Below are 13,272 nucleotides of genomic sequence, written 5' to 3'. Positions count from 1 at the left end.
TCTCATAGGTTTGGTTTGCTGTTGTGTATTTACTAATGATTGGCATTAGCATCCACAACTTTCTTTTTATAGTGTGTGTTGTATTGTGATGAGTTACATTTAACACTGTGGATGATGTGTTACCACAAACACAGAAGATACGTAAACATGAACTACAATGCGCTCAAGATGTGGGGAAAAAGGAAATGCATTCCATTAGCTGGATTTGTATAATGTGTTCAATTTATGTCAACTTCCTTCTTGTTTTGCATGTTTTTGTCTGTTTTTTTTTTTTCAATGATTTGAATCTTTAGAGTTTTTTGGTTCCTCTTCTTTGTGTCAGGGGGTAGCAGCAGGGTAACACTGCATGAGGCGGTGCCCCCTGAAGGAGCCCAAAACACTGCTCTTCAAATGGAACACATCCAACCTTCAGGTGACCGTGCAGGATGTACCACTCTGGAACATCAAGCCTCTCCCCACCTGCCAGGTACACCCACCGTCTTCTGTGGCTGAATAATGTTTTGCTGTGAATTTTGTCTCAAAGCAAATCCTGCTCAAATGTGACAAACTTTGGAGTGTAAGAATGTGAGCGATATGCTGAGATGTTATACGTTTTGCCTTGTGACAAAATGTTATCAAAAACCTTTAGTGATTTGTATTCTATTTTACTTTCAGCACATGAAAATATTTCTACTTCTGACCATCGAAGAGAATGGAAAACCATTTTCCAGATCAGCCCTCATACATCCTCCTGATGGCCTAACAACTGAATGACATGTCGATGCTGAGTATGATCCATTTCAATCATTTGAGGAAGCTCTCCCTGATATAGGGGATTGGATGTACAATGACGGACATACGTTTAATGAAGGATTTGAAGATGGTTTGAGTGAGGAGTGTGCAGAAGAGTCCAATTTCAAGGACACAACAGACAAACCAATACATGACAATGCATCAGAAACCATGGCAGAGTGCCTTCTGATCAGCATGGGTTATGTAAACTGTCCTAAAGTCACAGGTAAGGCCCTAAGCCATATGCTCAAAATGTTCAAGTTGCTTTATCCCGATAGTCTGAACACAGACTGCTTAAACAGTGTGCAGAAGTTCCAAAACTTTTTTTTATCCCACTCTGCATCATCGCCTACTATATTACATAAATCCTCCAAGAATTGTTTTGGGCCAATAGAAAGTAAACAAATAAAATGCCTGCTTTGTGGGACCAGTGTGTCAGAAGAAAGGTTCTCATCCTTTTTTTAAAGTATGTACAGATTGATTTCTTGTTTACCACAGCACATTCATGTGCCAAATGGGCCCTCGTTGGTGAATATAAACATGCAGGTTTTTCTTTGCTGCAAGATAGTGTAACATATGAGACATGCAGTCATGTTATTCCCCTATTGGAAACCTCTGCAGTACAGTAGTATTCTTGGATGACATATTGGGTAAAGTTGTTTTCCTTGACTTCACATCTATGCCTGGCATAGTGATTGCAGTTCATTTCCCCAACACACTTGAAAAGTTTGAAATAATGAAGAACTGAACTGGCCTAAGAAGCCACAAATCAAATCTTTAATCATTGTTATAAATGCTCTGAAAATACACACTGATGTGATGTTGCCGTGGATTCTGTAAATATGTACTGTATATGGAGTATCATTGTTGATGATGTTTTTGCATTGTGTGTAATATTTCAGTGGCAAATATATTACATTTACTTGTTTAATAAAGCCACTGTCCTTTTTAATGAATACATAGGCCTACTATGCTACTGTATTTTAATATTAGTCCTTATGATGGTGGTTGGAGAGCCAAATATCTTCTGAAGTGGTACTTTGTTAAAAGAGTTTGAGAACCACTGCTCTAGAAAGTTCACAAATGTTAAAAGCTCTTAAAAAGTGTCTTGTGATCATATCAGTATTGTTTGGGTTCAGTTTTAAATCTCACAATTGTAGTCACTGAGTTACTGTACATGACGTGTGGATAAGAAATCAACAAATTAAGTCCAACTTTATTTAAATAAACCATTTAGATTACAGACCATATATCCATATTGTCTGAATTCATTATTTTCTCCCAATGTTGGCATGAGATCAACTGGAATATGATTGAGGTATAACTAAATTGAGCCCATTAAAATGCATTTTTTTAGAAAACGGGTGTATCTAACAACTCAAATAGTGAGCAGTGAGAGACAAAACCAAGTATATCTCTCACTGAGACATCATTGAGACATATTGAAACCAATACTCATCAATTGTCTTTTTGCCGAAATAGAAAAGAGACATCTGAGAACTCAAACAGTGAGTAGTGAGAAACAAAACCAGGTGTTTCTCTCACTGAGTCATAATTGAGACATATTGGAGACCAGCTCATTCATCTCTCATTTTGGTCTTAGTTGAAATGGGGAAAAGAGATAACTATTGGACAACTATGAGATCTCTCATAGTGCTCACTGTGAGCCTTATTTCTCAGGAGATACATTTGAGAAGAATGAGAAAACTACTTTGGTCTCCATTAGTGCTCTTTTATGTCTAGGAGATAGATATAAGACATACATGAGATCTCATCTTCAATTTTGCTTTGCTATGGGAAACAAGAGTTTGATGAGCATTCCTCAACTTTTTCGGTCTTTTTTGACACTCGTGCCAGCTTTTTTTAAGCATGTTGCAGGCATCAAATTCCAAAATGAGCTAATATTTGCAAAAAAAAAAGTTTCTCAGATCCAACATCAAATATCTTGTCTTTGCAGTCTATTCAATTGAATATAAGTTAAAAAGGATTTACAAATCATTGTATTCTGTTTTTATTTACCATTTACACAACGTGCTACTTCACTGGTTTGGGGTTTTGTACATGTTGACAGTACATTGCAGTGTTATTTTGTTACAGCCGTGCCCACTGTGTGAAGTACTTTTGCAAGACTCCTAGCAATAATATTACACTTCACCAAAGAGCCTGCTGTAAAAGAAATGACCATTGAATGAAGATACATACTCAGGTCACCGTGATCTGAAAAGGAGAGTGAAGAATGTTTTTGTATTCCCCAGATTCTAATCATCTTGGATGAATAAACAAGCAATTCCTAATTTCACTTGGAAATGTGTTTACTATAAAAGTGTAGCACTGTTTCCACACAAAATACCTTCTGTTTTTGGAAAGATGCCCATGTGTGTCTTCCAGGTTGAACATTCCACCCTTTGTGCCTGCCCGGACTGTGCTGGAAGGCCTCGAGTCAGAGGATGCGTGTGAAGACAAGAAAGCTGTAAAAAAGGAGATCCATAGCAAAAAGGTCAAATAAGTACAAACAAGTATTTTACCTCGATTATTAACAGTTTATTTTGCCCAAAAATGTTAAGGGAGCCAAAAAGGACAAAATGGAAGAGGAGAATACAGACCTGCTCAGACTTTGCCACACAGTACCGCTGGAGGTGGTGAACTTAGGTAAGAATCCATGTTTCAAGGTTGATCGGGGTGGGGGGAAGACAACGACACAAAGGTGCTCCTCTTATTTAGACTTTTTGTTTATGGAGGTGGGAAAGGTTACGATCCAGAGAAGAAAGACTACTCAGGTTTTGAGGCCTGGTTGCAGTGTTACTATGTGGATGGAATGAAGTCTGTACGCGACCACAATGGCAGGACTATGTGGTTCAAAGTATGCAAACACATTTTCATACGTAACAACTATATTTGTAGCATGTATTGACTAATATAAAATGGTGTCATTTCAGGGCGATCCAGGTCCTATGGCTCCTAAAGGTAAACGCCAGAAAAAATAGTTGAGATACCATTACACATAAGAGAAAGCTTAGTGTGTCTTTATCTTTTCTCACACACCAGAATCAAAGTCTCCAAAGGCCAAAAAGAGAAAAGATACAGATGCAGACCATGATTACCCCCGCAAGAAAAAGGTATATTCAGTAGGTAATCACCACCAGCACATAGAAATCTAACCCCATTGTGGCTGTACTTCAGGTGTCCAGGAAACACAACTCTGACAGCACAGTGAAGAAAAAAGCAGCCAAAAAGCCCACAAAAGCAGCAAAGGAAGAAGAAAATGGACCTCAAGAAGAAGCCACACCCAGAAGAAGATCAGCAAACACACCTCAGCAAGAACCGAAATCCACGTCAGGCAGGAGGAAAAAGAACAATACAGAGCCAGCTGCAGGTCTGATTCTAATAATACTCCCATTTTCTGAAAATATTAAGAGCCTGATCTTTGAGGATCCAATTCCCACACACTTATCTGTGTGCGCAAACTATAAAATTGCATGTACTGTTGGTGGACGTGTTGTATGTGATCTACTTTGTGCAATTGATAGCAGCAAAAGTGGCACAGATCACCCTATTTTTGTGTACTAGAAGCATTATGTGCCCTTGGAAACACTTCTTTCCCTCTACATTCATGTTATTATGCTCTCCACACTGGAGGGGGGCTTATATTAGATTATAGCACATATCGATCATCTAACACCTTTTCTGCAATATAGAATCACAGTATGTATACTATTTGCAGCAGGAATGATCAAACTGCATATTGCAAGACATTTTTTTTAGGAGTTATACTAAATACAAAAAAAAAAACGCAACGCTTTTGTTCTTGTTCCCAATTTAAATGAACTCAAAGATCGAAAACTTTGACTATAAACACAAAATACCTGTTCCTCTCAAATATTGTTCACAAATCTGTATACATTTGTTAGTGAGCATTTTTTCTTTGCCAAGATAATCCATCCCACCTGACAGGTGTGCCTTGAGCTGTCCAAAATAAAAGGCCACTGTGAAATGTGCAGTTTTATCACACAACACAATGCTTCAGATGTCGCAAGTTTTGAGGGAGCGTGCAGTAGGCATGCTGACTGCAGCAATGTCCACCAGAGCTGTTGCCCGTCAATTAAATGTTTATTTCTCCGCCATAAGAATAGAATAGAATAGAAAGTACTTTATTGATCCCTGGGGGAAATTCAGCACCACAGTTCGCTCACAATAAACAATGATAATAATAAATAATATAATATATATGAATAATATAAATATATTCTACATTTAAGTGCAGTCAAGGAACATATGCATTATACAGTCGGATGGCTGTCGGTGTGAAGGACCTCCTGTGTCGTTCCGTGTTGCATTTTGGGAGTCTGAGCCTTCCACTGAAGGTGCTCATTCTCTCTGCAAGGTCCGAGTGTAGTGGGTGGGAGGTGTTGTCCATAATGGCTAGGAGTTTTGCTAGACTTCTCTCTGACACCACCGCCAGAGAGTCCAGCTCCACTCCCATCTTGTTACTGGCCTTCTCTACCAACTTGTCCAGTCTGTATGTGTCCCTCACTCTCAGCCCGCTGCCCCAGCAGGCCACGTCGTACAAGAGGGCGCCTGCCACCAGCGACTCGTAGAACATCTTCAACATCTTTGTACAGACGTTGAAGGATCCTAGCCTCCAAAGGAAATATAGATTCGGCTCTGTCCCTTCTTGTAGAGGGCCTCAGCGTGTTTTGACCCATTCAGCTTGTTGTCCATGTGTACTCCGAGGTATTTATAATCCTCTACCATGTACACATCCACCCCTTTGATGGAAACAGGGGTCGCCAGAGTACTCCTCCTCCTTCCCAGGTCCACAACCAGCTCCTTGGTCTCCGTAACATTGAGCTGGAGGTGGTTCTTTCCACACCATGTGACAAAGTCCTCCACCAGTGTCCTGTATTCCTCGTCATCACCTTCCTCAATACACCCCACTATCGCAGAGTCATCAGAAAACTTCTGAAGGTGGCAGGACTCTGACTGATAGTGGAAATGGGTGGTGTAAATGGTGTAGAGGAAGGGGGAAGAGTACTGTAGCCTCCGGGGCCCCGGTGTTGCTGACCAGCCTGTCAGACACACAGTCCTGCAGTGGCATATACTGTGGTCTGTCAGTCAGGTAATCTACAACCCAGGACACCAAGGGGGCCTCCACCTGCATCTTCTCCAACTTCCCACCCAGTAGCCCAGGCCGTTTAGTATAAGCCGCCTCCAAAGGTGTTTCAGAGAATTTGGCAATACATCCAACTGGCCTCACAGCCGCAGACCATATTGATTGGCTGAGACCTGCCACCCGGACAGCTGCTACAACAATTGGTTTGCTTAACCATAGCATTTCTGCACAAACTGTAAGAAACTACCATGAATTGATTAACGTGGACCCCGACTTAAACAAGTTGAAAAACGTATTGGGGTGTTACCAATTAGTGGTCAATTGTACGGAATATGTACTGAACTGTGCAATCTACTAATAAAAGTATCAATCAATCAATCTGTCTCAAGAAAGCTCATCTGCATGCTCGTGGTCCTCATCGGGGTCTCGACCTAACTGCAGTTTGTCTTCTTAACCAACTTGAGTGGGCAAATGCTCACACTCAATGGCGTCTGGCACAATACAGAGGTTTTGGTATGTTATTATTGACAGCGAAACCACGTGCATTTTATTGATGGCATTTTCCATGCGCAGAGATACTGTCACGAGACCCTGAGCCCCATTGTTGTACTAATCACCCGAGGCCATCACCTTTATAAATAACATTTACTAACTCATGTTGCAAGGATCTGGAAGCTAAAAACATCCCAGTTCTTGCATGACCAGCATACTCACCGGACATGTCACCCAGTAAGTAATTTTTGAGAGGAATATATATTTTCTGTATGGTAAAAGTTTCAGATCTTTAAGTTCAATTCATGATAAATGGGAGCAAAAACAAAAGTGTTGCGTTTATATATTTGTTCAATACCATATTTTTCGGAGTATAAGTCGCACCTGCCGAAAATGCATAATAAAGAAGGAAAAAAAACATACAAGTCGCACTGGAGTATAAGTCGCATTTTTGGGGGGAAATTTATTTGATAAAACCAGACGGCAAGAATAGACATTTGAAAGGCAATTTAAAATAAATCAAGAATAGTGAAGAACAGGCTGAATAAGTGTAGGTTATATGAGGCATAAATAAGCAACTGCTATGTTAAGCTAACATATTATGGTAAGAGTCATTCAAATAACTAGAACATATAGAACATGTTATACCTTTAACAAACTATCTCTCACTCCTAATCCATAAATCCCATAAAATCTTATACGTCTAGTCTCTTACGTCAATGAGATAAATAATATTGATATTTTACGGTAATGTGTTAATAATTTCACACATAAGTCGCTCCTGAATATAAGTCGCACCCCCGGCCAAACTATGAAAAAAAAACTGCTACTTATAGTCCGAAAAATACGGTGCATATTTTCTAAATCAAAAAAGGAATACCATTAAAAAACAACATAAATTAATAGACTTTGGTTTAATCGGCCCTTTAAGTTGTCCAGCAGCTATAAAATGATATTGCTGAATATATATCTTCTTCTTTTTATTTCTAACAGTCCAAATATGACATGCACACGTAGAACAAAGGCTTCTCTGTTCAGTTGTCTTTGCAGCGTGATGGCCTCCTTTCTCACAGCCCTGTGTGCAACTATGTCAGTTGTCTTTGCAGCGTGATGGCCTCCTTTCTCACAGCCCTGTGTGCAACTATGTCAGTTGTCTTTGCAGCGTGATGGCCTCCTTTCTCACAGCCCTGTGTGCAACTATGTCAGTTGTCTTTGCAGCGTGATGGCCTCCTTTCTCACAGCCCTGTGTGCAACTATGTCAGTTGTCTTTGCAGCGTGATGGCCTCCTTTCTCACAGCCCTGTGTGCAACTATGTCAGTTGTCTTTGCAGCGTGATGGCCTCCTTTCTCACAGCCCTGTGTGCAACTATGTCAGTTGTCTTTGCAGCGTGATGGCCTCCTTTCTCACAGCCCTGTGTGCAACTATGTCAGTTGTCTTTGCAGCGTGATGGCCTCCTTTCTCACAGCCCTGTGTGCAACTATGTCAGTTGTCTTTGCAGCGTGATGGCCTCCTTTCTCACAGCCCTGTGTGCAACTATGTCAGTTGTCTTTGCAGCGTGATGGCCTCCTTTCTCACAGCCCTGTGTGCAACTATGTCAGTTGTCTTTGCAGCGTGATGGCCTCCTTTCTCACAGCCCTGTGTGCAACTATGTCAGTTGTCTTTGCAGCGTGATGGCCTCCTTTCTCACAGCCCTGTGTGCAACTATGTCAGTTGTCTTTGCAGCGTGATGGCCTCCTTTCTCACAGCCCTGTGTGCAACTATGTCAGTTGTCTTTGCAGCGTGATGGCCTCCTTTCTCACAGCCCTGTGTGCAACTATGCCAGTTTGCACGCAGATTTCAGACTTTTTAAGAGGCACGATACTGCCTGCAGGACACTTTCAGCATTGATAAATCTCACTGTTCATGTTGAGTGATTTGTATTTGCATTTTCTCCTCCCAGTATTGTGGGCATTCTGATAATCAACATATATTCTGCATACATCATTAAGACAAATATGTTAAATGGAGGGAATAAGCGGTAGAAAATGGATGGATGGGATGGATTGCACTCCTTATTTTGCTCATTAATCGACAAGTATTTAGATCAGCTTTGCGTGAGCTAACAAGTTTGCATGTGTTTTGATACACATAAACCTTTTGTAGATTATACTGTAAGTGTGGTAAACGTACTTTTTGTTGCAGGCTTCAAGACACGTAGCGGGAGACTGACAAGACAGAATGTCAAGTAAAGGACATCTATTGGAAAATACTGTTTTTATTCCATGATACATATTTTTAATAAACATTCCACACGTTTATTCTTGGCATACTTTTCAATCACAATTCACAATACAGTACATTATTTGATTTAATGTGAAGTTAATTATATTTATATAGCGCTTTTCTCTTGTGACTCGAAGCGCTTTACATTGTGTAGCCCGATATCTAAGTTACATTTTGAAACCAGTGTGGGTGGCACTGGGAGCAGGTGGGTAAAGTGTCTTGCCCGAGGACACAACAGCAGTGACTAGGTTGGCAGAAGCGGGGATCGAACCTGGAACCCTCAGGTTGCTGGCACGGCCACTCTACCAACCGAGCAGAAATGATGGCTACCGAGCTCTACTCTTTCCTCTCTCCCTCTTGAGTACAGGTAAAAAAACCTTCTTTATGGTGACGGCCACCTATGTCACGTGACACATGCTTCTGTTCCTTGTGTACACATCCACAAACACCACGTGACATACACACATGATCTGGCTCCTACAATGACTAACATGGCTCATTTGCATAATACACTAAAAACTACTTGGGTCTCTGAGGCAGACGATGAGAGTCCTGTAAAATGTATACATACAGTGGGGCAAAAAAGTATTTAGTCAGCAAGTTCTCCCACTTCAAATGATGACAGAGGTCTGTCATTTTCATCATAGGTACACTTCAACTGTGAGAGACGGAATGTGGAAAAAAAATCCAGGAATTCACATTGTAGGAATTTTAAATAATTTATTTGTAAATTACGGTAGAAAATAAGTATTTGGTCAACCATTCAAAGCTCTCACTGATGGAAGGAGGTTTTGGCTCCAAATCTCACGATACATGGCCCCATTCATTCTTTCCTTAACACTGATCAATCGTCCTGTCCCCTTAGCAGAAAAACAGCCCCAAAGCATGATGTTTCCACCCCCATGCTTCACAGTAGGTATGGTGTTCTTGGGATGCAACTTAGTATTCTCCAAATACGACGAGTTGAGTTTATAACAAAATGGATACATGGATGATACAGCAGAGGATTGGGAGAATGTCATGTGGTCAGATGAAACCAAGATAGAACTTTTTGGTACACCAACAACAGGTATGTCACACCTGAGAGACATGGCACACACTTACAACAGGTATGTCACACCTGAGAGACATGGCACACACCAACAACAGGTATGTCACACCTGAGAGACATGGCACACACCAACTACTCAACAACAGGTATGTAACATTGGTATATTGATCCAGATCAGGAAGTAGTAGAACCCAAAATGCTCAATGGTTAAGGCTGCTGCCTCTCACACGGTACTACTGGGTTCAAATCCACAAGATCTTGTTTTTTGTTTCATCTCTATCATTGTTAAATGATTGCATTTGTATATTAGTGAAAATCCTGTCTTGATGGAACCCAGGATACCTCAATGGTCAACACTGTGAGCTTCAAATATGGGGGTACTGGGTTTGAATCCCAATTGGTTTGATATGTAACTTCAGTTCAAAATTGAGCTCCACCTCAATCGTAGTTTACTGGGACAGATGTCACGATTCCATTAATGAATGAGCCAGACTACACTTCCAGCAAGACTCAGGATAGCTCAATGGTTAAGACTGCTGCCTCTCATGCAGAACTACTGGGTTCAAATCCATTGTTAGGAGGCGTTAGTTTATTGTTTTGCCTTGATCATAGTTCACTGATAACATTTGTATATGAGCGAGAACCTAACTTTGTTGGGACCCAGGATAGCTCAATGGTCAACACTGTGGGCTCCTAATACAGGAGTAGTGAGTTCAAATCCCATACATGGAGTCAGTAATTTGGCAGTACGGCGTCAAGACGACATACATTGTGGGCTGCTTCTTCTCCCCCACACAGAGTAATGTTATGTGCTACTTCTTTGACTAACATATAGTTGAAAAATTAAGTCAACACTAAAGCTAATAATAATCCAAAATAAAATGTCAAATAGTCAATGATGACACCTCAGGGGCTACCTGTGTGTGTGTGTGTGTGTGTGTGTGTGAGAATGAGTGCGTGTGTGTAGGAGTGTGTGCGAGTGAGTGTAACTCCTGAGGTGGGTGGGAATAGGATAAATAAAGAGCGTTGACCAATGAGCTCTCCTGGGTACAAATAAAATAAAATAGGTTAATTGTAATTGGATAAAAAAAAAGTAAATTAAATTATTATTTTAACATTACATGGGAGAAATGACACAGTTACAATATTTGTCAACTTGCAGCCTCCAGCTGATCTTTTAAATTACACATCGACCCAAGCAGGAGTCGAACCCCACACTCTTCAACCTGAGTCAACAGTCTTAACCACTGGGCTATCCTGGGTCTTGATGACACAATTTTTTTTCATACACAAATGTAATCGAGGACTGTGGCCCAGTAAAGTTTGATGAGGTAGAACAAAAGACACACAACCTGAGTGAGATTTGAACCCAGTACTTTTCATTCCAAGTCAGATGTCTTAACCCCTGGTCTATCCTGGGTCTTGTGAAGAGAAGATTGTGTTCTATACACAAATGTAATCGAGGACTCCTGGCTCAGTAAAGTATGACAAGCTTAAACAAAATTTTGTCAACATGAGTGGGATTCGAACCAAGTACCTGTCATTCAGAGTCAGCAGTCTTAACCACTGGGCTATCCTGGGTCTTGATGAGATATTTTTTTTTCATACACAAATGTAATCGAGGACTGATGGCCCAGTAAAGTTTGATGAGGTAGAACAAAATACAGTTAACCTGAGTGGGACTTGAGCCCAGTACTTTTCATTCCGAGTCAGATGTCTTAACCCCTGGTCTATCCTGGGTCTTGTGAAGAGAAGATTGTGTTCTATACACAAATGTAATCGAGGACTCCTGGCTCAGTAAAGTATGACAAGCTTAAACAAAATTTTGTCAACATGAGTGGGATTTGAACCCAGTACCTGTCGTTCAGAGTCAGCAGTCTTAACCACTGAGCTATCCTGGGTCTTGATGAGATATATTTTTTTTCATACACAAATGTAATCGAGGACTGATGGCCCAGTAAAGTTTGATGAGGTAGAACAAAATACAGTCAACCTGAGTGTGACTTGAACCCAGTACTTTTCATTCCGAGTCAGATGTCTTAACCCCTGGTCTATCCTGGGTCTTGTGAAGTAAAGATTGTGTTCTATACACAAATGTAATCGAGGACTCCTGGCTCAGTAAAGTATGACAAGCTTAAACTAAATTTTGTCAACTTGAGTGGGATTTGAACCCAGTACCTGTCATTCAGAGTCAGCAGTCTTAACCACCGAGCTATCCCTGGTCCTGTGAAGAATGGATTTCTTTCCATACACAAATGTTATCTACGACCCCTGACTCACTGGAGTAAGATGAGGTGGAAAAAATACTGCTGACCGGAGTGGGGTTTGAACTGTGTACAGTTTGTTCTCATGCAACAGTCTTAACCACTGGGCTACTTTCAGTCTTGTAAAGGTAGGATTTTAGTCCATACACAAATGTAATCGATGACTCCCAGCCTTCGTAAAGTATGATGAGGTAAAAAAAAAATACTATCAACCAGAGTGAGGTTTGAACTCAGCACTTTTCATTCAAAGTCAGCAGACTCAACCCCTAGTCTACCCTGGGTCTTGTGACAATAAGATTGTGTTCCATACATAAATGTAATCGAGGACTCCTGGCTCTGTAAAGTATAATGAGGTTGGGAATGGGTGAAAAAAATAGAAGATTAAAATAAAATATACTAAAATAAAAATGGTCTAAACCTGGGCCCTGGAGAAGGGGTCCAGACTGAGGCCAAGGGAAAAAACAACAACAACTCATAGCCATAGTACACATCCCTCTCACATGTGTGTAAGAGGTAAACATCAAAGAAGACAAAGGACATGAAAGACATTAAAGCAGCGGATACAAGCAGACACTTCTACATCCAGCTATGAATAACAACTAAAAGAAACATAGACACTGTGGTGGTCTCTGCGCTGTTCCACGCCATCGTCCACTGGGGTGGAGGGAGCGTGGCCAGAAACAGGAGCAGACCCAACAAAGCAACCAAGAGAACTGACTCCACTCTAAGCCGCCAACCAACTCTCGGCCAGTGTCCAGTCCGCATGGATGAGCGAGGATACGTCCAAGGAGACTGAGGTGTACGACACCTGCTCACCCAGCCAAGACACCGCCAAGCCTCTCCGTCCCAGCGCTCAGAGCTTGCTCCGCAGACCTGTCCCTTCATCCGCTTCTCCTCCAGTCCCTCCAAAGCGACTCCGGTGTGGCAGACACCCAGCAGCTGGTCTCCATGGTCAAAAGGCTCCCGGGAGGAAGATCCAGAAGTCCACAAAAAGCACCACAGAGGTCACCAAAGTGCCACCCCTTGTCACACAGTCCCAAAGGGTCCCGGACCAAAAGGCAAAAAAATATAATAAGACATGAAAACAAGAGGGAAACACGAAATGATGACACAAGAGCACGGAGCTCCTGCCAACAGCAGCCACTACAGCAGCGCCATCTTGGGGGAAAAAAAAAAAAAAAATCAATTAGAGCTGGATTTGAACCCAGTGCGCTTAATTCCAAGTGAGAAGTCTTAACCACTGGACTGTCCTGGGTCTTGTGAAGCTATGATTGTGTTCCATACACAAATGTAATTGAGGACTCCTGGCTCAGTAAAGTATG

The 13,272-nt window shown here is 41.3% G+C and overlaps 1 protein-coding gene across 1 annotated transcript; it reads left to right on the top strand.

The window, feature by feature from the left end:
* Positions 1-625: 625 nt before the first annotated feature.
* On the top strand, positions 626-6,259 carry LOC133545384 (endonuclease 8-like 1). Its single transcript, XM_061890889.1, has 5 exons — positions 626-3,268; positions 3,336-3,420; positions 3,510-3,631; positions 3,708-3,735; positions 3,817-6,259. The coding sequence occupies exons 2-5, from the start codon at positions 3,354-3,356 to the stop codon at positions 3,927-3,929; spliced, it is 330 nt and encodes a 109-aa protein (XP_061746873.1). The 5' UTR covers positions 626-3,268; positions 3,336-3,353; the 3' UTR covers positions 3,930-6,259.
* The last annotated feature ends 7,013 nt before the right edge of the window (positions 6,260-13,272 follow it).

The sequence above is a fragment of the Nerophis ophidion genome, linkage group LG28 (assembly GCF_033978795.1).
Source record: "Nerophis ophidion isolate RoL-2023_Sa linkage group LG28, RoL_Noph_v1.0, whole genome shotgun sequence".
Lineage (NCBI taxonomy): Eukaryota > Metazoa > Chordata > Actinopteri > Syngnathiformes > Syngnathidae > Nerophis > Nerophis ophidion.
This window is presented reverse-complemented; position numbering and strand designations above follow the sequence as displayed.

Excerpts from the sequence above, each read along its gene's own strand:
- LOC133545384 (XM_061890889.1), top strand. The coding sequence starts at position 3,354 with ATGGAAGAGGAGAATACAGACCTGCTCAGACTTTGCCACACAGTACCG. Across the intron at positions 3,421-3,509 it reads GCTGGAGGTGGTGAACTTAG|GTGGGAAAGGTTACGATCCA; the intron begins GTAAGAATCCAT and ends TTGTTTATGGAG. Across the intron at positions 3,632-3,707 it reads GCAGGACTATGTGGTTCAAA|GGCGATCCAGGTCCTATGGC; the intron begins GTATGCAAACAC and ends GTGTCATTTCAG.